The 24,036-nt window shown below is 35.4% G+C and overlaps 1 protein-coding gene across 1 annotated transcript; it reads right to left on the bottom strand.

Moving 5' to 3' along the window:
• Positions 1 to 5,748: 5,748 nt before the first annotated feature.
• LOC149807104 (calreticulin-like) lies at positions 5,749 to 22,108 on the bottom strand. Its single transcript, XM_089962060.1, has 11 exons — positions 21,951 to 22,108; positions 21,044 to 21,148; positions 19,621 to 19,824; positions 16,695 to 16,789; positions 15,891 to 16,025; positions 15,230 to 15,418; positions 12,151 to 12,294; positions 10,947 to 11,039; positions 7,759 to 7,843; positions 6,768 to 6,853; positions 5,749 to 6,261 (listed from the first exon to the last, which is right to left on the bottom strand). Exons 1-11 carry the CDS (start codon positions 22,030 to 22,032, stop codon positions 6,223 to 6,225), a joined length of 1,257 nt encoding a protein of 418 aa, XP_089818186.1. The 5' UTR covers positions 22,033 to 22,108; the 3' UTR covers positions 5,749 to 6,222.
• Positions 22,109 to 24,036: the final 1,928 nt, after the last annotated feature.

Below are 24,036 nucleotides of genomic sequence, written 5' to 3'. Positions count from 1 at the left end.
TAAGCTGGATACAGTATGCAAATTATCAGTGTGTTAGCTGTCTCCTGTCTGCCTAGGTTGCAGAACAGGGAAAACATTGAGTTTCAGACAAGTTCAGTTAAATGGGATCATTTCGGTTATAGTGTACCTGGTACCGTGTACACATTTAGACATTTGGTAAATGTTGCAGCCATAAATGTCAACATTGAAGGTTAAAAATCATTTAATTAGATATGTCTTTTGATCTGCGTTCCTTGGACTATGTCATTTTTAAAATTTGTGTAGTTGAGAATTAGTACCAACTCTGTTTGGTATTTGTCAGATGATAGGCCCATGCTTGTTTACAGTAAACCTACCTTCACTTTTACAGAATGTTGGCAACTACTTAATAAGGTTATTTCTGCCTTATTACATACTCTAGATCAAATTTCATTAATTTTGCATTTAAACTTTTCAGTATGTTTCCATATTGAAGATGAATTCATGTTGTAGCTAAACTTTTGCATTTAAATTGTCAACCATGTAATGTATGGCTATTCATGTGGATGTAAAAAAAAAGATTGGCATCTGGTGTTAGATAAGGTGCATGAAACATAAGATTTTGGAGACTTTATAGGTTCTTTTATTGTCGTGCCAGTGTCAGTGGTTTAGTAGTCATTGCAAATAGTAGAGAGAACTTTGATTTTTAACCAAGTTACCATATCAGTTTCAGTGTAAATGCTGCTTAAAAAAAAAAAATGTACATTTTGTATAACCAAGAGATGATTTTATACCAATATCTCAGTACCCACAACTTCAAAACAAAACAATCGTATAATGCTAAGATTGCATACAGAAATTTCGAGACTCCATCAACAAAACGAAAGAGTAATAAGAATTTACCAGAAGTGCAGTATTAACATCTTCGACATTATGTGATGTCATAAAGTAAGCATGAATAGAATTCATTTATCAGCATTGAATGAGACTGATTAGTCTTTTAAATTCATTTGCTTCAAGTTATTATTAATTTTTAAGACAGAATATTATGTATCAATTTCTGTATCAATGACAGTTGTACAAAAGTTTCCTGTGCCATTCATTCACTGTAAAAAAAAGAAACGACCTTGCTCTCAGTACAACTTAAACAGGGTTCTCAAGTTACTTAAATGTAAAATGATAAAGCATCCTTGCAATAAAGCTTTTCAGAATTGGCTACTAAGAATTTAATTGTCAATGAAAGCTGATCTTAAATTTTTTTTTGCCAGTGAAGATTACAACCAATTACGGATGTACTATGCATGCTTAGTTCTAAAGGTGTTGAGCATATTTTTTTGCAATACTTAAAACATTGGTATATTCAGTATTGATCTATGCAACTAACACCATAGACTGGGATACACTGTTGCATATTCTCATCTATGCAGTTGACATTATAGACTCGGATACACTGTTGCATATTGTACTTGCATATACAAGTCTATGATGTTCACTTAAAATCCAGGTCTTGTCATAACACTTAACCCTAAACTTTGTTCGTAAATATTCTGAGCAATAAAAATGCTGAACATTTCCACTTGTAAGTATGATTTCCAAGTCTGGTGTAACATTTGTTACTCATAATGCTGAATAAAGTTTCTTGTTGGAGAGATTTGGCCATAATACAGAGTCAAGTTTTACAACAGAAAGAGCATAGTCATAATGCTGAGTAGTTTTATTATGGAGATACCTGGCCCCTCATTGATATATGCTGTCTCTTTTTTTTTTTTTTAAAGGCTTTTGATTATTACTTATTTACCATGAAGAATACACTGTTAATTTTGCTTTTGCTTTTATATTGAAAGAACATATTCTCCAGAGTATTGTCATTCTTTGTTCACAAGTAATATTCTGACGATTGTCCCATGTTTTAGTTTTTTTTCTTCAGTGCCAGAACAAATTTTTTATACTGTTTTAAATAAGACAAAAGTATGTCATAATGTTAACGTGCTTAAGTTAATATTTATTGTCTCCCCCCCCCCCCGCCCACAAGTCTTAAAGACCCGTTTTTATTACTAAATATGTTTCATTTTATTAGTTCTAGAAAGTATATCATATAGTGAAATCAATTCATGTTACTTGTATCAAAAAATTTTCAGTTCAAGAGAAAAATGTTAAATGGTGAAATCTAATTATGGCACATTTTCAGACTTGTAGGACTTTATTCTAACCTCGGACAGAACATGCAGTTGCGAAGTAGTGGTTTTAATAGTATATATATTGAATCTTGCTGTTGTAAGTTCATAGCACATACATTAAGAGCCGTGTAAATAGTTCTAATAATGTAGGAATCTAGGTTTAAACTTCAATGCTTTGTTTGCCATTTTTTAATCAAATGTATTTACATCCAGCCACATATTGTAGCCAGTATATCAGTTACCCTGGGCATTTCAAAATATTGTTTTGGGGTTGGTGTTTTGTGTTGAGACGAGCAAAGTGCTTTACCTTCAGGCATATCATAAATAGTCTGGGCTGACCCAGTAGTGGTGGGAACTGCACCATCCTGTACAAATTGTTATTGCAAGCAGAAAAAGTTACTTACCTTTTGATGCTGCTATACAGGTCATGTTGTTCTGATGTCACTGCAATTTGTGCTCAAATTAGAGCATAATTATAAAATGATACTTGCATCTGTTGGTTTTACTGTATTTTCCTGTACATCATGCACACCTGACTCTTCACTTTATCCCCATATATGCCATTGGCAAATGAGCCAGCAGGTCAGGGTCTGTGCTGGTCAGTTGAAAATTTCTGTTAGATTGAACATACATGCTCATGATGATCCAGTCTGTGCTGTTTACATGAATATCCTTAACCAAGAGGATAGTGCAGTTCACGTCTCTGACCCTGATTAGATGGAGGAGGCCCTATGCTATTTGCTCAAATATCCCTGACCCTAATCTCCTGGCACATGTGGTAACAGATCTGTGCCCATACTGCTTACTTTTAACATTAAGATTTCTGACCCTGATATGCTTGAGCACAGTGCAGCAGCAAATATAAATCTATGTTCCTATTGGATAAGCCTTATACACTAATGTCAGGTTAAGTGCAAGATTCTCTACATGGTTTTTCGACAGACTTATGGAATTGGTGAGTAGGGTCTAGATACATGCAGTAGAACATTTAATAATGTCATATTGCTTAGACTATCATGTGCCTTTGCAATTTTGCTTTTGCTCAAGAGATGTTGATAAATATTTATGTAACTGCCATTTATGAACTTTTGATTAGAAATTGTTAAATTTAAAGTAAATTATTGCATGTTAATTATTTCTATGCATTGCAAGCCATAAATATATTCTGTTTGTTAATTGAAATAACATTAAAGGTGAGAATTTTTACAATTTTTCTTGTCTTTATATTCTTAAGATAATATTTCATAGTAGTTTTGCCTTCTGCACAATAACCTAGCTTCTAACACTTAAAGACCATCACAGGGCTTTACATATCCACTTTCCCAGTGCAAGTTTAAATTCACCTTGGGTAAGCAGAGTTTGCAAGGTACTTGCCTGCAGGCAAGTCTAAATAATAGAGGGAGTTCATGCTTATTGTTCTCCAAGTTGTACACTTTGATATCACCACAGTATGGTGTATATATCAGCATCATTCATTAAGTGTTTCTTGTACCACATTCTTCCACAACATAATTGCCAGCAGTTTTCTTTTATCTATTGGTCCATTATCTCACTACACTCTCAAAGGCTGTAATTTCTATCTTATAAATAAATGCACATACAAAAGCACATAAAATCAAATTAGTGTAAGCAAGTTTTACCTATATATTTAAAGATTAGGCAATACGGAGTAAATTAATAAATTTTCGAAAGAGTACTAGTTTTCATCCTGCAACTTGTAACTTCTTTGCATAATTTAATGCTTAAACTGATTCAAGTTCAAAGCTCTTGTCTCTTACAAATTGATGAAATGCAACAAATTTCAATGTCGGGGCACATCTTTTTGGTTGTTTTCCCTACTTGTTTTTGATACTTTACAATGTACACCAGAAACTGATGCACAAGTTAAACCCTTGACAGTTCTGAAAGATTGGAGAGCCATCCAATAGTACATGTACCATTTACATATATCAAGCTGTCCTTTTAAAACATTTTTAAAGCTCTGTTTATGTGTAAATTGGACTTAGAAAAACATTGCTTTTGTGACAGAATTGAAAGGTAGAAGCCACATTACTCCCTTAAAAGGATCTCCACACACAAATTCCAGACCATTTACTGTAAGCAAACTTTCTGCATGGCTTGTAATAAGGGCAAGTTCATATAACCAGGATAGAAACATGAGAAATGATCTTGCATGTCAAACCTAATGTCTACAATAAATTACATTGGTGGCTTGATGTTGAAGCAAGGAAGTATGATATAGGTATTGTGGTTAAAAAGTCCATGGAAACAACAGGTGGCCAGGGCTGCACATCTAGGTCATGATAAACAATTGTTTCACAATTTATGACCTCAGCTGCAATAACTTGAGCAGAATAAATTGACCTCTCACTGGGCAATCTTAAATTCTCCATGACTGGCCTTGACCCCAAAACTTCTCACTAACATGGCATGGACAAGAAATAGTTTCTAAATGATATTTCAACACTTAGATAAATGGTCTGCTCCTTAGCAAAGACCCTATTGCACCTGGATATTGGGTTTAGACAAATGCCCCCCTCCCCCCATTGCTTGTCTTGTTAATTTTACAAAGTCATTCGATTTCAGCCAAATATATCATGTGGACTCTGAAGAGTTCTATAGCAAGTTTGATTTCCAGCCTTCTACATTTACAGGAGTTGTGATCCCTCAATTGCCATGATCCTACCCTAGTTTTGTTTGCACATCATAGCTGTACTTGGCTTTCAGGTATTTAAACCAAATTTGCAATGCAGCTTTACACTGACAATGCACAAGTTTAATTTATCAAGTTACTGCATTCTCCAAACAGTTTTATGCAATACAATATTACCAAGGAATATTCCATTTTGCCAAATCTTTTGTGCACTTTTAAATTGATGAAACATTGAAGGTGTTGGATTTCCTCCATTCTGAATCACCATTTAGAATGATACATGTTCCTACATTTGGTTTCAACAGACACAGAAAGGCCAGAATTTCAACTTCAACCTTCCTAGCCCCCCCACCCCTGAGTGGTCTAAAGTACTCTCCGTTATGGATCACTGCCATCTCACCTCTATCTGCGTGGTTTGAGTCTTGGATTTGGCCAATATGGGTATGTGAGAAAGCTTGCCAGTAGCTTCTCGAGGGTCGGTGGTTCTTTCCTGGGTTCTTCTCCTCCATTAATACTGGCCGCCATGTATAGCCTATCATGTGCTGAAACATGGCATTAAACCCTACAACAACAACAATCAACCTTCCTATGATTTTGACCTTTGCGTCAGGAACCTAACCAAGATATACAACATAAATCATACACTCAGCAGTAATAACAAACAGCAAGATAGTTCTATCAGATACATCTCCTGTAAATGAGTTTTAAGCCCAGACACAATTGGGTAACAATGACGCATTTTACCTCAACCTTTCAGCCATGGACCTCGACTGTCTCTGAGGGATGCTGCATCTATTTGTTTGAGGTATATTCTTTGGTCTTCAAACATTGATCTCTTAAACTACAGCACCAATACCATTTAAAGGTGCCAGGTTTTAAAGACTTACATGCATACCAAGTAACTGGAAAAACAAGTTTTTTCAAAAGAGGGAAGTTTTATATAAAAAAGCAAACACAATGTCAGTTTGAGGTTTTATTATCAATTTTTGACCATAATAGGAAATGACATCTCCCAAATAGTTAGCATCATTCAGATTCACTCAGCTTGGAAAAATTTTAAAAAAGTTTTAAGCATAAAGCTTGGTCAAGATACAAATTTTGATGGTTAAAAACTTAAAAGAATGCAAAAAATAAATAACAAGTACTTCTTTCTTAAGCTACAGGGCTGCTAAGTAAGTCTGAATAGTTGCCATTTTTGCATTATTATCTTTACACTATCTTGTGTACAAATTGACTTAATGATTTCCTCATCACACAAAAACAAGTATATAAACAACTCTGAATTAACTTATTCATAAAGGACACATGCAACAGCCATCACACATTTCACTTTGACCATTCAAACATACAGTATGAAAAATGAGAAAAGGATCCACAATTTCACCAATACACTGCCACACATTCAAATGAGGTGAATTGACTACGCCAGGCAGATTATAATTCATCGTGATCATGCTCATGGTCATGTTCCTCCTGAAAAAAGAGATTGTAATTTTTATATTTCAGCCAGTAAAAAAAAAAAACTGAGGTCAAAATGAATGCAAAATACATAAACAAAATCACCACATTATATACATAAAATGTCTGCACAATCATGCAATCCATTTAGGAGCAGATATTTTACTCCACATGGATACAATGTTTAGGGGCATACATTGTACCCCACCATTGATACATTCTGTTTAGAAGCATACATTTTACTCCACACATTCAATCGGTTAGGACCATACACTGTAACTTCATAATCCTACTTCCTGTTGAGGAGCATACAATTTAATCCATGCAATTCTATATTCTGTTGAAAAGCATGCATTTTATTCCATACAGTCACCTGTTCTCCTGAAGACCTTGCACATTACTTCAAATAATCATACATTCTGTTAAGAAGCATATATTTAACGTCACTCGTTAAATTTACATGAAAAATACTGCTCCATATTTCAGTAGTATCTAGGCATATATTTTTTAAAAGCTCTTACCTCTTTTTCTTCCTTTTCTTCTTTTTCCTCCTTTTCTTCTTCCTCTTCCTCCTCCTCCTCATCATCATCCTTGTCCTTATCTTTTTCTGAAAACAGAAACAATTTATATCAAATCATATAACTTCATAGCTGCAACTGGACTAAAGGTCACTGTATCCAAGCAAATTTAGATTTTCTCTCAATGTTTTAATATGTAAAAACAACTTGTTACATTGAAGCTGCAATGTCTGGTTTTTACAAGTTTCTTGTTGAAATTCACAATTTGAATTCCATAAATACTGTCAGTGTTAATCATAATTATATTGATACTAAGGGAGATTACAGCTATCAAGATGGGAACAGCCTAATTAATGACACTTCACTGTGTTCACATTAGACATACTTTCAAACACGTGCATCACTACCACGCCGAGGTTAAATCTCATTTATTGACAATTTTGCCCATGTTTGTTGGCAATGTATTTACATTTGTTTATCCACCATTCCATCACTGTTTGCATAGTAGGAAATGCAATGAATAAATTGAGAAATCTTAAAATTCCTTAAGAATAAATCAGCTGGAGACTTTTGCTAACCAATGTAACTGAAAATTTTTTGAAAAGATTAAATTCATGCAATTTGAACAAACATTCACAAACCTTTCAAGAAAAAGTAATTATTCATGAATGAATGATGTCAAATGGAAGCATGCACAAATTTCATCAAGGTGTAAGGATGAACACGATCTTTTAAATTTGCACGAGTAAATGCATACAACATTTGCAAACAGGCCACTAGACATTTAACAATCTATTACTGTCAAATGTGTGCATAAAACAGTTCATTGTGAGACCACTACACATTCAATAATTTATGAATGTCAAGAGTCATATTAAAGCTACGCATTGCCAAAAATAATGTCTCAGATTTTATTTTGCCAATACAATGAATCCACTCAATTCACAAAAAAGGTTAGAACTATCTTCAGCTGCATACTGCAAGTTCTACTCACCTTCCTCTTTCTTCTTCTTTTCCTCTTCCTCTCTCTTTTTCCTTTCCTCCTCATCCTGATCATCCTTCATCTTTTTCTCACCATCCTGCAGCAGCAACAAACAAGTCAGAATTACCACTTGCATCAAGATATACAGTAATAAATCCAACAAAAAGACAATTTATAAAAATGTTCATCAACCATGCAATAGCATACTCTGACCTACAACTGAATTTAAAGGACTGCAATGTACCTATTAATGGAGTTGTACATGTCCTGCCTCATTTCACTGCCTTAAGTAGGTACATGTTTGTGCACTGAAATGTGCATGTATCATTACCTACAAAATAGGAGTTCAGTTTTGTAGGGTTGAATGTCATTTTTCAGCATATTGTAGGCTATACATGGTGGCTACTACATTTGGTGAAGGAAAACCCTAGGAAGAAATATTGACCAACAAGATGCTGGCAAGCTTTTTCACATACCCACACTGGTTGAGCCAAGACTTCATCTAAAGAACCATAGGTACCTGATGCAAGTGGTCCAAACTAAACATAATAAATGCTGCATTAGAAAAACACGAGAAACAAGGTTTGCAATTTGAGAAACTGCAGCTGCACACACAACCGTGTATTTCTTCATGGTATTTGCATTCCCATTTCAGCAATGTAGGTGTCATAATTTCCCTTCTCAATGGGCCATAACTAAAGCTGTACCGATGTCACTTTCTGCCGATTGTGCTGACACCACATCTAACCAATTAAAATTGCCGATACCGATTATGAGACCCATTATTTCAAGAAACCACATGTTCTACATTTAGTGAAAGCACTAGCATTTGATTGACAAGTAATCCATGCCCTATTTTTGTTACAACTAACAATGCCTAAAATGGGTGGGGATTTATGTTAACAATTCAAATGTGGTCTCAAGCTACCATACATGTGATAACTATTTCCCACATTTTATATCCCACCTCATTTCTTATTGTTAACTCTTATATGCAAATAAAACTTCACTAAATAACATTTATTCCGAATCAGTTTTTTGGGGGGACACGTATGCTCTGTGATATGTTTCTTCATTCCTTCTTTTAATTTAATGATGGTAATCAATGCTTACATATATGGTACAGTAACGCCAGGTCAAGTTGACTTGTGCAAGTTTCATTGGTGGGAATGGAGATCATAATTTGCTTGTAGAGAAAAAATCTACAGCATTCAGTGATCATTCCTGGGATTTAGGAAAGCAATTCACTAACAAGCAAAGCACGCAAAAATAAATTTCTGAACTCCTGGTTGACGGAGATGTACTTTGCAGCTAGCCATAAAATAAAACAGGGGTGGGGTGGGGGGGGTGTTGCATTTAATTCCTGAATGCGTGAAATCGACGGTCGCATTATACGTCACTTATCTTGCATTGCAAAGTATGATCATAGTGTTTTAGCATTAAAATATCATTATCTAAACAAGGTTTCTTACAAAACTATTTGGCAATATAATATAATATAGATTTGCTTAATACCTGATGTTTCTATTAAAAAAAAGAGACTGTAGGAAAGTAGATATTGTACATTTGATAATGTATTTATGTCAGGTGACAAGTTAGACCTATGCACTAACAGTGATGTGCAATGCAAAGACCATGGAAGTAGTGCAAAAACGTCATGTAATGATTTATTTTGTAATATTATGGCTGTTTGCTTGTTGTCAATAAAGTAATAACTATCCAATCTTATTCAATTTTCATTGCCTATTACATTAATAGTCTTGGAAACATTCACTACTTATTCTGGCGACGTTTTTTGAAAACTTGCAACAAAATATTGAGATTGGCGATTTTTTTGGCAACAACTTTTTAAAAGCCAGGACAATCTCTGTAATGTGTATGCTGGAGGCCTCATTGGCTGCTGTGATTGGGATGAGTGCATGCACGGTATTGATAATTTGTTGTGAGCAGACAATCAGCAGTAGTTTACAGCAGGCGTGTTAAAAAGTATTTACTTTTAAGAATTTCAATTAACCCCCAAATCAAATGTTTATTCCTTAATTTCCACTATTTAATTCTGATTTAAAATTAAAGCCTTGTCAAGATGAATGTTGTGATTAAATTCATATCTTGGAATGTGTTTACATCGGCACCAATTATTTCTTCCAATACCGATTATACCAATTGTTCCAATAATCAGCCCGATTATGAGTATGGCCAATTAATCTGTACAGCTTTAACCATAACAGTTTTTCAGAGTCTGGTCAAGATGAGAAAGAATGTCAACATTCTTTTAGTTTTCATCTGGAAAACCATTGTTTTCCCCAGACTGCAGCTTGCCAGTCCAAAAATTAAACCAGCATATTTATGCAAGAATATGATTACTTTTGCAAGAAAACTGCAAGGCATTTGCATTTGAAAAAAGAACTACAACAGTCTCAATTTCCACCAACTTCTTATATTAAATAATCCATTTTAGTCAAGCCTCCATTCTCAACAGTTACAAGGAGGCATGAATGAAATGTGGCGTTGGCGGATTTCAACATATCCAGGACATTAACCCCAACCAGATTCTGACCAATTGGACATTTTCTCTGCAGTCTGAAAGTTGATGGGAATCGGTTAAGACTTGAAATGCTCATCTAGAATGTGTGATCTTTAACATGGCAATATTTCGATAGTTTCAGTCTTGAAAAACCCAGTGACCTAAAACTACTAAGATTGCACAACCATATGAAAATATTAATGTCTCTGTTTTTACGAAGAAAAAAAGAGATGTTTGATGGCTTGTTGAAAGGGACACTTTATCCCCAATAAAATGAAACCTAAATTACTGGAAAGTCTCAGACATCTGAAAATCGCTGTAAAAGCCAACACCAAGAAATTGAGGGCTAAGTGAAACTGCAACACATGTTCATAAAGACTACAAATTTTAGCATGAAGCTTACATCCAGTACTCGTGAAAAATAAAGCAATAAAAAAGAAGTCGTTTCCATTGCAGTAGACCAATAACAAACTAGCAAATGATCCGTGGTTATTTACAACTGATGCCTACCAATGTTAAATGATGCTGAAATACTTGGCCCAAGGACAAGGACAGTTTTACTCTGCCCAGCCAAATTGTATCCGGTCAGGACAAGTGGCCTTCCCCAAGCACTAAACTGACACCAAGAAACATGAAATTAATTTGCCTTTTCTTTTTACCAACCAGTGAATCATACCTTGGTTACTTCCCATTTGTCATTTCCAACCTGTTCTGCATACTTTTCATCATCTGTTACCAAGACATTGTCAAAAATGGTTCCAGATTTCACCTGCATGAAATGAAGACAAAATTAAATTCAATCGATAGCACTTATACTACACAAGTTGCACATTAGCTCCCCCCCCCATGTGCCAAATGTTTATGCATCCATTTCTAGCATTTTTCTATATAATGTATGCTCTTTAAATAATGGATTTTAAAAATAACTGAATTGGCAATTTAGAATCAAAATTATTAAAGATACAATGCCACACACTTATGTACAGACAATTCTTGTGAACAGTGCCTTAACAGGAAGTACACTCTACAGGACACATGGTACTAATTGTATGGAAAAATGAGAACCAGCCTGGAAATGGATGAACATAAGAGTATATATGGGTTTGGCTAGCCAGGACTGGTTAATAATGCAAGTTATTTTATTTTTTAGGAAAAAGAACCTTTTGAGAGCTTATCCTAGTTGCAACTGGAAAAAAATTGACATTGTTTTATCGGTGGACTTTAAGTCCTTCAACAGTCTTGAATTTGGAACACATTACTGAAATTAGCACCCGACTGGTGCGGAATTGAAAGCACACATTTTAAACATGTAGGTCCAGAAAATGCCACAGCTCTCATCCTTTTCTCTATACTGATAAATATGTTGATCCTGAGCACTCAATTTTATTCCATTTTTAATATCATGGTGTTTGCATAGGATTACTATGGGACCAAATTAGTAATGTTGAGTCCTGAAGGATTTAGCGAGTCAATATGGGCTACATGGTGCCAATTAAAAGTAAATTTAAAAATATAAATAATGAACTCCCAACACAAAACAAAACTGAAGCCTTCCAATTCAACACATAGTACATCTTGAAAGATGAAAGATAAAGGTAATTCACTTCTATAAAAGGTACATAAAATACATGATAAAGGTAAAACCTAAAATCTTCTAAATATGTGTTAAAATTTTTGCAATATAACTACATTTCCTCAAAAAAGTCAATATTTTCCCTGGTCACACTTCCTCAGTTCACATACAAAGGTTCCATGACCTAAAAGCTAAGGTTAACTGGATATATGGATGGATGAAAATGGACAACACGTGTCCATGTGTCCTTGCTATATTCATGGGGAGCATAAAACAGCTAAACTACTGTAAATACAAATAGACTGACCTGCCACAAATCAAATCCAACAGCACCAATATCGCTGTATCTGTACAAAAATGCATCAGGGGTATAATCAGGGTTGTCAATCTCTGGATGGACCCATTTTCCTTTGTAGTTGGGGTTATCAACCTGTTTGGGTTTCCACTCACCCTAAAATGAAAAAAAAAATTAGAAATTAACATGTTGTCTAATTTGGTTAAATGCAAGATCAAAAGAGAAAAAGAAATTAAGTAGAGGAATGGTGAGGAAATTCCTCATGTAAATAAAAATACAACTCCCATTCATCCCACCCCCTCTCTATTAAAATCAACGGTCAAACAAAAGTCCCTCTACTGTCTGAATTTTACAGAAGAATTCATAAGACCATTTCTTCCCATTTTTTTGCTGTGGAGTGTGGAAACCTATAATCTTAAGCAACAAGATACTTAACCATTCTGATCTTAGTGTAACCCATACTGATACAAAAATTCGAGAAGTAGAGATAAAATTACCAATATGGTTATGGCAGTCATACTGAATGCAAGATTACCTGGAATTTTTGGGGGGATCACAAGTCTTTAGTGAAAACCCTATCAATATGCCCTTCCAGTTAAAAGCAACAATAACAGATGGCATTAAAGTGAATATATTGCATTTAAAACTGGTACAATATCATGAACGACCTTCTAGATACCATAATAAGTCTTTGGGTGACAACTTGTAAGTACAACTATCCATTCCAGAGGATATTCAAGATAGATGCTGTGGTGAATATACTAAATATCAGACACTAAGCAGTCTCTTCTGGTGAAAACACATGTTGATAGGACTTTGCTTTTATTAGAATTAGTGATAACGAGACGTTCATGATGGCTGCAAGATCATCTTCATTTAAGGCCAACACAACATCACAGGAAGTGTTATGGAGAAGACCCCATGTCAATCTGACCTTCCATCATGAAGTAGTAAAAAGATTTTCAAGACACCATCCTGGCCCCAATGGGGGTTAGACTGCCATCATCTTTTAGGACAAACTAGATCTTGGGATGAATGCATGCACGCGTGTGCACCTGCATGTGTATAGAGTTTGAAGGCAATACTCTGAACAATTTAAAAGCAGCTATTAACCAACTTGTATAAATGGACAGCCCATTCCATAACCACCAGAAAAGCTCAATACAACAGCCATTTTAAGGACTTCAAAATGAGGCTGCAAAGAGGCTTCCAGGGTATATTTGACAACATTTTTACTGCAGTGCCCCTCTAATTTCAGATCGGGCCCATCCTATATTCTGAGATGTGTCTATCAGGCTTGTCAACACAAAATAATCAAATCTGCCGGAGAAAACTTTTGATCCTGGTGCTGAAATGTGGAAATGTATTTTGACACCATAAAACGGCACAATCTGATTAAAATCAGATCAACACTGTCCTACATTAAGAGGATTATAATCAAACTAACATGGTGCATTATGCTAAAACACGATTTTGTCATAATCCCAAAACCCCAACACTGCTGCATTTCAAGAAAACAATTTTCTGTAATCTTCAAAAACAAGTAAAAAAACCACCACTGTCAGTACATTCCTGTTATATGTAGTAATTGTAAACAGTAAAACAGGTCTTATATAATCCACCATTTCACATAAATGGCTGACAATAGCTAGTGATGCGTGTTTGAAGACAGCAGTGGGAGAGTCCATTCTGCTAATCCACATACAACCAAGATGTTAACAACCCAAAATAGTTAAAGATACTAGATACATGCAGGAGAAGAAACCTGTTACATCATTGTCAATGAGAATGTTTAAGCCGTATATAGTATAGACAAGTTTGTGAATAGTGGTGACGTTTCTGCACATAAAACGCAAAGCATCATTTAAATTGTCAGAAAAGTGTTTAAGCATGATTCAATTCTTAAGTCAATTTATGCAGCAATTAACTATCAGCAATGAGATCAGAAGTTGGGAGTTTTACCAAAAGAAAAAGAGGGTGGTGGTGTGCAATTAATTCATTGCACATACTGCTAATATACCGACACATCAACTTGGTTTTGACCACGATTCACTCAGAATCCAGCTGAGGAGTTTGAACACAAGGACTATTCAGTTGTTGTTGTTGTGGGGTTAACGCCATTTTTCAGCACGATAGGCTATACATGGCGGCCAGTATTAATGGTGGAGGAAGAACCCGGAAAACCCCAAGGACTATTCAGTCTCTAGTGAGTAGTTATGAGCTCTGACACTGCATTACCCTCTAACCCCCTACTGAACTCTCTTTAATTTATATTTTGAATTATAGCAATTGCAACATCATGTGACAAATATTAAAAAAAAGGAAAATTTTGGGCATATGGAAATTGGAGTCCAAGCTCCTGGGCCCGTGTCTAAAACTTTTTTTTGAGCAATGAATGGGAATTCTGAATATGGGCGGCATCCAATCTATTCTTAGAAGAGCTGGAGTCAAGCTATCCAATATTGAGCACTTAAATCTAAATATGTATGTATCCTTCTCATTTTTGAGATCACAATGATTTAAGCCTTTATTCCACACATGATCATAAATGTGTCTTTCAGGCTGTTAACAAACTCTGCTAATCAGGATACAATATCACCTCAGTAATATGTATGAAACACTATAGCAAACTTCAAGACCCACCAATTTTCAAAATCAGATCAAAAATATGTCCTCCAGTGTGGTAACAAGCAACTGTTGATGGTTGTGGAGCCAAATAAGCTCACAATAGCCATCATCTAACAACGCCAGAAATGTTAGTATACATTGTTTTACTTTATTTCATTGTAAAAAAGAAATTTATAAGTAATACATACCACTGTCTATTTCACTTTGCCCACCAAACCACCCCTCCACGTGGCAAAAAATTCCCTAAATTTTTTTTTTTTTCCCCTGCATCTAATCAAGACTGTTTTGCACAGTACTTTGAAGCACTTAGTACATCATATATACTAGTCATTATAATATATAATGTGTAAGAAAAAAACTCGCTACCATCATTTTAAAACCAATGCAATAGTTAACATTTTTTTGACCTAAAATAAGTTCTACAAAAATGGCAAGCAATACTTCATTCATGAAAAGGAAGCACCTTGTATTCTGGGTTATCAATCTGAGGTGGTTCCCATTCACCATCCATGTCATCATCCCAATCGTCTGGCTTCTTGGCATCTGGATCAGGAATGTGCTCTGGTTTATCCCAGTCCTCTGGCTTTTTGTCATTGACATCATCAATCTTCTCACGCTCATCCCAGTCATCAGGCTTCTTGGCATTGGGGTCCTGTAAACCAATTTCATTTTTTTTAAATAACCATAAAGCGCAAAAAACTGTACAAAGTTTTAAGTACAAGTTCACTTTCTGGCTTTTTAACATTGCATGTCAAACAGTTGCAAAACAAAATGCTCCACATACTTTTGTCTGATTTTTACAGTCTTTACCTACTAATAACACGATTTCACCCACACCTGGATTACTATCCAGCTTCTCACAATTAACTGGCTACCAGCTAAATTGTCATCTATTTTTCTAGCCGAGTCATCAACTTTTACAACAGATTTTGGCTTCAAAAGATTATGAAAATGTCAATTATCTAATACAAAGTCATAACAAGTTTATATTTCAAGCAATTTATGCAATTTAACGGCCACATTTTGAAAACAATTTTCATCAATGTTGACTAAAATGGTACATTAAATGTGGTGACCTATTTAGCACTTTCATCAGAACTGCTGACAGTTGGACAAAAACTAACCTTGATTTTCTTTGGTGGAAGGAAGTCCCAATCTTCATCCAGGTTGCCACCCTCTACTTTTTTGTTGTCAATCTTTACTTCGTATGTGTTGTCTGGCCTGACAATTAGGGTGTACAAATGTGTGAACACATCATCCTAGAAAAGAGAACAATGAAAATTTAATAAACTGAAAAGGTAAGATCATTTTTCAAGGGACAGCTGATAGTTTAATACTATCTCACAACAGCATCCATCCAGCTATCTATCCAGGCCAGACTGACACCTTGAAATCTGTTAATACATATGCATCAAGTCTCATCTTAAGAGTATAAATTATTGCACAATTTGTAAAGAATCTATTAATTTGCAGGTCCACTTTTTGGTTAACCTTGTGAAGTGTCGTTAAGCAGTCTTTAGAAGGAGGGTACAAAGTTGTAGTACCAATGAATTTTGATTCAAGTCAATCATTTATACACCAATGAATAATCTCTTTTCATCGCATTATCTCAGTGTAATCAAAAACATGTGTATTGGGTTATTTTGTGCAAAGGCAATTAATTACTGTAGCGGCATTAAATTGCCAAGGACAATATATGACCTGAGCATTCAAACCCAAACCCCTTTGGTTGCAAATCCAGCATGCTTACCACATTGCAAACAATCTTGCGTCTGTGCTCCTTAAAACCAAGGGTTAGTAGTAAATTATGATTTATAACCAAATTTGAAAACTTGAACAAACGAATACCTATGCATAAAGCCAAACTTCATACTTTACAGTTTGCTACAAGTTCTGTCAACCTTATCATGACTAACTATAAAGCTTACCTTGCACCTGATGTCTTTCTTGGTCAGTAAGTTCTTTCCTTTGTAGTTGAAAATGACATGTACCTTTTTAGTTCCTGGACCACAGATATCTGGACCTAAAAATCAAAGGTAAGTTAGTTGTTAACGAACTTGTGAGTAATCAGATAATCAAAATCCAACATGATTAATAAGATGATCCCTTTTGAAGCCAGTCAATTATGTTGCAATCATAACCTTTTCTAGGTCTTACTGTAATGTGGGGGTAAGGGTAGTAAATCTAGACTCTAAATTAGTGCTTGTCATACCCGCTACTGAATAGATTTAATCACATCTTACAAGTTTATTAAAATTTGCATTGAGACACTATTAATTGGAGCTTATCAGCATGTATACAAGCTTTAAGCAAATGCCACCCTACACTGTCCTCTTTTCGAGCTTGAATTGAGCAATTTGTGTTGTTTAGATTTAAGGGCCACTACTCAACATTATGAGCATTTATGATGTGGAATGCCCTAAATTCAACTCATTCAATACCAGCACTTTTCCATGTAAAGACTAAACTGAGAAATGCCAGAACTGGAGCAAAAATGAAACTTGAGTGACATGTAGTTCTAGGTCTATAAAACAATCTAAAATGCATAAACATTCAGATCTATGAAACACCAATGTTAAAACAATGTCAGAATATGGTGGATGGTTATTTTTAGCTATGCTATCTACAAGCAACAGCCAAGGAAATTGTATGAAGTCTACTAACATGGGCCATACACGTTAACAAAAATTGTGAGGAGGAGACAAAAACCCATAAAAAGCACATCAAGGTCTATGAGATGTTCTTACCAAACTCAGTTTTGATGTGAAGACAATTTATTTGACAAGGGGCACAACTATCCAAACTGAAGTTGACAAAACCAATAAAAGACCCATCTGTGTATCAGATGTAGGGCAGTACCAAATAAATTATATGGCCAAACATGAATAGAGATCCACAACTATATGGCTGAATACAAACAACTGAATGCTCCAAAGTAAAATGTTTCCAGCAGGTCTAATGAGATTTTAAGTAACTAACAATGAACATGTGAAGGTTCAAACAGATTAAGGCATTACCAAAATATCAGAGTGCTACAGTTAAACAGTCTGATAATGCTTTATATGTTAACTAATGAATAGCAAAGATTCAAATTTTCAAATGCAGTCCAACATTTACTGCTCAGCAATGTCTGCCAGTAGACATCTGTTACCTGACAACGTGTTGCCGGAAGCACTGAATATAAATTCGCTTCGATACTTGTTGGAGGTTCTGCTAGATAACATTGGACAAGAACAGCAAAGGAAACCTGTCAGCATTGGTCTGCCACCATGACGCTGGATCAATATCCCTCATGATACAAGGCTTATTCAGAAATTTGTTCAATTGGTTGTCGTTACGAATTGAGGTACTCTTTTCTGATTACAATGAGTCACCTGTTCAAGAATTTTTGACCTAACTATACTATTTGTATTTGGCTCCAACATACTTTTCAGAATACAAATACCTCATTAAATAAACTATTTGGGGACGAAGAGAATATTCGGTACAGTCCTACTCAGATGCACACACCAAATTTCATAAGGAAATGCGTAATGATTCTGGGCTATACTGGTTGCAAGGGTCTTCTCTGTGGAGATTTAAAATGGAAGAAGGACGGAGACCCCATAAAAAATGAACCCTAATAGATGTTTAAAATGTACGATAAATGGGAATGGACAAACAAAAGGTGACTAAAGAGATATTAACTTTCCTTTGGGAGAACTCTTGGGGAGCAAGTCTAGTAATGAACTTAAAGTTGACAATTTCCTTCACCAACAGTAAGTTTCAGTTTTAATCCCAATGTATACTAAAAAGTATCAAAAACATTCTGATGGTAGTTTTTCAAGTGAACTTAAATCCGTCTCCAGCTTGGTGATCCAGACATACCTGGCATAACTTGATGTGTCACAAGAGCTGAAGCCCATCAAACTAATCTTAAAACTCCTGGTTAATCAAATGATACAGCAGCAAGGGGAAGACATTTTTCCTATCCAATTCGTTAAAAAATATAACCTTCCAATCTGTTGAAAAATAGAACCTATGAAATCCAGTTTAATAGTCGAAATATCTTAAGGTTACAAAAATGCCTCATTTGAAAGACAATTCCTTGTCTGAAATACAATTCCCCCAAAATTACATGGTTGCTCCTTAAGTCTACCAATTAAGTTTTAAAGAGATTTTTGGGTCATTAGATATAGTCATTTATAATAAGCTTTACAAAACAAGCTCTCCAACAGTCTTCAAGGCCATTAAAGTCTTAAAGACAATTATATAATGGCAATTACAAAAGCTATACAAGATCTTTCCAAAAGGCTTAAGGACCATTGTCTAATGGCAATTACAAGCCTCAACTTTCCAAACAGCTTAAAAGTGCCATTATACACAACCAACTGCTGCTTAGAAAACAAATGAAATGGCATGCATCAGAAGCATGTACCTTTGGCTAATATCAACAAACTACATATGGAACAATTTTCCAATGATCTGCATATTGACACCTCCCTGGCTAACTGAACCATTGTAATATACAAGACAAATTCATTATTGCACTGGTGCAGCAATCTGCCACTTTTACTCAACAGAAGTACTTGCATGGATTTCAAGTGCATTTTCATTAATATAGCTGAAATACCTTCCAAAACTAATATACCCCATGCCTTTGTTTAAAGGGATAATTATTATGCATCTCGATACAACAGCTGTATTCAAATTCATGAGGAATTCTTAATTTCACATACAAAACATTACAAACAAATATGCAAATTAAAATCTAAACAGGCATCAAGACCAATTCAAATCTTGACCTACAGAAACAATCTTAGCTTGTGAGCTTTTAGTCTTGGCACAAGTACAATATGGATCACATATACCTACCAAACATGATGTAGTATGGCGAATCTCCATGAAGATTCTTTTGATCAACATCTTTTGGGTATACTTTGACGTAACCACCACCACAGTCAATATTCTGTTCATGTTTGACAGTGAACTGGATTACCAATGTTTTCCCCTCATTTGAAAAGGATTCAAATTTGGCAGATGCTCCATAAAATCTGGCATCCTGAGAGGTTCTTAAACCTGAAAAAGAATAGTAAACTTTCTGATGAAATCTAGGGAAGAAAAACTATGCTACTTATGTCCAAAAATTTTCTGTACTAATGCAATTTACTAATTTGTAAAATGCACTGGAAAATGAAAGGGGTCTAGATACCAAGATTAATCACATCTTTTCAGTCCAGTTAGAAATTAACAAATTTTGCACACAGTTTACAACATGCGAGACCCCTCTTGTAAGCGAGTTGCCTATTGGATCTGACAAAATTCTAAAGTATTGAGCAGTTTGCCAGAAGAAATCTAAAGCCCGCTAATGAAGGCTCTGTTTTTATTTTCAAGTTCTTAAAAGACATTGGTAAACTTAACACTAGGTTAACCAACAATCATCTGTTTAATTGTAAACAAATCTATCTCTGCATGAACAAATTAAAATAGTATGACTGAAATACAAATGAAGTGTACTATTTCTATTCTTTGTATTTCATTGGTTGCCTATCATTAGCATTTAATTAGAAAAGCTGTCCCTTGTCCACAATGACTTGGCAATGCATTGCCAGTTATCAGTATTAAGCAGTAGTTGATTGTACATATATATGAAGTTTTGTTTTTGTAATTGTAATATATCCACAGCACTATCATATCTAAGAATTAACTTGAAGCTACTGTTTTGACAATTTAGAATTAACCACCCGAGCATCCAGAAACTGAAATTGTTGAAGACTCAGCTTTGGACCCCTCATGAGCAGAAAGTGAACATTTATTGACCAATACCATCTCATAAGGAAATGATCATTTTCTGGAAAGGGGGAGTGTCAAAATAGTAAAAAGTATGGACTTTCTGTGCTGGTGAACTTCAAGTTTAAAAAAAAAAGATTTGCCCTTGGCCTGTGTCTTAAATATCTATCACTGAAGCAACTGAACAATGGTTGACATCAGGACAAGTGTTTCAAGTATTTTAACAGGCAAAAAAACAGTTTAATGATCTGGGTGTTTTTCATGCTTAAAATACTGTTTATGACACTATAAAAACCATAACCAAAAAGGTGGATCTTTTCTGAGACACAGAAATGGCAGTCGTGGCCTTAATATTGTTTTAAAGTAACTGACCCTGGGAAAGATATAAAAAAAATATGAGCACTGGCAAAGTAATGTATTCACTTGAACATTCTATATTGCAATACTGCAAAAACAATACCAATAATATATGGGTATGTAAGCAAATTCTGCAAGTTTAAAGTATTACCTTTATCCTTTTCAGCATCACCATAAAATTTTCCTGCAGAGATCTCAAATTTTCCCTGTTCATCTTTTTTAAATGTAGAGTCTACCCATCTGTCCCTCCATCCATCTGTAAACGATAATGAAAACAATTTCAACAATTAGAATACATTATTATTGCAGGATTTGATTAAGAAACTTGTTTCTCAAGACAAATAAATGGACACACAAATCTGGCTTTCTCAGTCCGATTTTCACTTTAAATACTCCCTTTCATCTAAGCAAGGAACCACTACTGCACTGTCACGACAACAGTCTGTCCTTTGGCAGCACAATTAACGGACAGAACGGATAATACTAGTCCTATAGGTAAGACCTTAAAGCTGATATTTATGTTTTGGGCGTCACAACAAAACCAACATGTGCTATGTCTTACATTGTAAGACTAGGATAATGCTAACAATTTTGGGATAATTTAAATGATCCACAACAACCTATCTGTACGGAAGATTTACCATAACGGGTGATTCCGACTGAAAAACAAGAGGAAGGGTAGCCCTACAAGTTGCTTTTTATGTCCGTTTATGACCTTTCAAAATTTAAGCTCGACTTAAGAGCAATGACTGTCCCCAACAAATTTTCTTTACACATAACGAGATACCCACCCTTCCATCCATGTTCACTCCCTCGACCCGCAGCTATTCCTTACTAGTATGTTATGGTTCGTCAAAACCAGGAAAATCTTTTTCTCTACATAGTCATACTAATTTTTTTTTAACTGTCCGTATGAAGAGTATGGAAAATGGATCAGAAAATCGTAGAAAATAAGTTACGGTCAATCATGCACAGTACCAGCTTCGGAGATCTTGACAGAAAAATGTCACGTTGCAAGGCACGGCTTAATACTTAAAACACAAGAATAAAATACTTACCACTAAAGTCTTCTTCAAAATATACTTTAGGGTCGGCCAAAGCACCCACTGTTAATGCTAAAATGCACAAAAGCATCTTCATGGTTTCGTCCCGAGTATCACAGTGAACTCGATGTTCTCTCAATCCACGAATATGCCGGTGTATGTGTACACGTGATGAGACAGATGGAGGCAGACGATTGGACAAAGTGGACCAATCAATGCACACCACGCGCTGAGGTTGGAAACACCGTCAGCTTGGGAAACCCCTACATCCGTTAACGTAATATTGCGCGCATGAGCACTCTTGTATTAGGTCCACGTGTATTACACCTCAGGGCAGACACGAGTTTTCAAAGCCTAATATTAGTGTCTTTTCCCATAATGCAGTTTGTAGGTTAAAGATATGCATCTCAGTCAAAACACACGAGTCTGGCGTTTTATCAATAAAGTACGGGGGAAATCTCTGACAACATGAAATCACCTTATCGGTAATATAAATGATTTCATGTTGTCAGAGATTTCGCCGTACTTTATTGATAAAACTTAAGACTTGTAGTCAAAATCAAATATATTCATTCAGTGTATATACAACAATGAAAAACAAAAGCATGTAATACTATCTCAAATACAAAGTAGACTACAGATTATTATACAGCTTTCTATCTAACGTGCAAACCCTTCTTAAAACAAGATCACACCTATCTACTTATGCTGACAATAAGTAAGGAAGTAAACACTAGTCTTTAAGTCTGTTCTTGTACTAGTAGAAATAGATGAGTTTTACGAGCACTCTTAAATGAGAGATTACCGTGTCCTTGCCCCTTGCGTCAAAGATCAATGGGCAATTCGTTCCATGCTACTGGATCGTGGAACGCAAAAGAACGTCGTTTTAATAGTGGTGTCAATAAAAACAAATAAAACTAAAAATTATAAAATAATAATAATAATAATAGTGTTGTAGGCGTAGTACAGCGCCTAATGTTTAGAATACCTAATCGTCTTACCACGGAAGCCCATTGGTACCAAATCGTGTCAGTAAAAATAAAAATATTCCGTATCTTACAGTATTAGACAATAAATAAAAACATATACAACGAAAAGATTGCAAAAACAAGCGCTATGAAATTAAAAAACAAAATGAAGAAGTTGGGTTTGCTTTAATGTCATGTATTAGTTGGGTTCTATTTATCTTACGTAGGTTTCTCTTAGTAGCAAACAGAGATGATGGGTTATGGGACTGGCATTTGACGCAGAAGTGATCTGATGCAAGTTCGTGAGACATGAATGAAGACGTTGGAATATTATCAGGTCAATGAAGAATCCAGTCTAAAATGTGGCCACGTTTATGGGTGGGTTAGCTAACTGACTGTTTACGGTTGCGAATGTGAATAGCGTATAGGAGTTTGCATGTGTATGGATTTCCAGAACAAAGTGAAGTTGAAATCTCTAAGAATAATCAGGCTGCCACCAATTCCAGGAGGTTAGGTAACTGCTTAAAAAGGTGAGATTCAGTCAGCTTGTTTTCATTTTTTCGACTAGGAGGATGGTGGTTGAGGCAGAAAAGTTATACTAAACTTGTTCCATTTGAGTGAAGTTTGGACAAGTTCAAACGATGTGTGGTCAAAACTGAAAGTTCTAAAAGCGTAGTTGCGACGGTGAATTATGGAGTTTTTTTCAATGACAGCAATTCCGCCTCCGCAGGAGTGGTGCAGAACCGACTTGACGGAGTAATCGGAGGGTGTTAGATTCACATACTTTGGCTCACCACCGCACGGTTCTTTTTCCACTACTGTTTATATTTAAGTAAAGATACACCTAGTCCCAGGTGGTTAAGTCTAGTGCACGATATAATATCCGGGGCCACGGAGTTGTTATTTAATGCAGTTAACGAGGGTCCATCGTTGCATAAACGGATCGAACAGCGAGTATAACGTAATTATACCATGTTCTAAACAAAAGACGGTTGTAGTATAATTAGGGCGAAAAGAATGAGAAAAAGTCTAACAGTACCTCCCCCCTCAAAAAAAAACCCACAAAAAAACCCACCAATGTAGATGAACAGTCAAGAAACACATATAACATCAGAAAAGGCACAACAATCCAT

Source organism: Sinohyriopsis cumingii, chromosome 1 (assembly GCF_028554795.1).
Source record: "Sinohyriopsis cumingii isolate HCF-2022 chromosome 1, ASM2855479v2, whole genome shotgun sequence".
Lineage (NCBI taxonomy): Eukaryota > Metazoa > Mollusca > Bivalvia > Unionida > Unionidae > Sinohyriopsis > Sinohyriopsis cumingii.
Note: the sequence above shows the minus strand (reverse complement) of the source record. Positions and strands in the feature narration are given on the sequence as shown.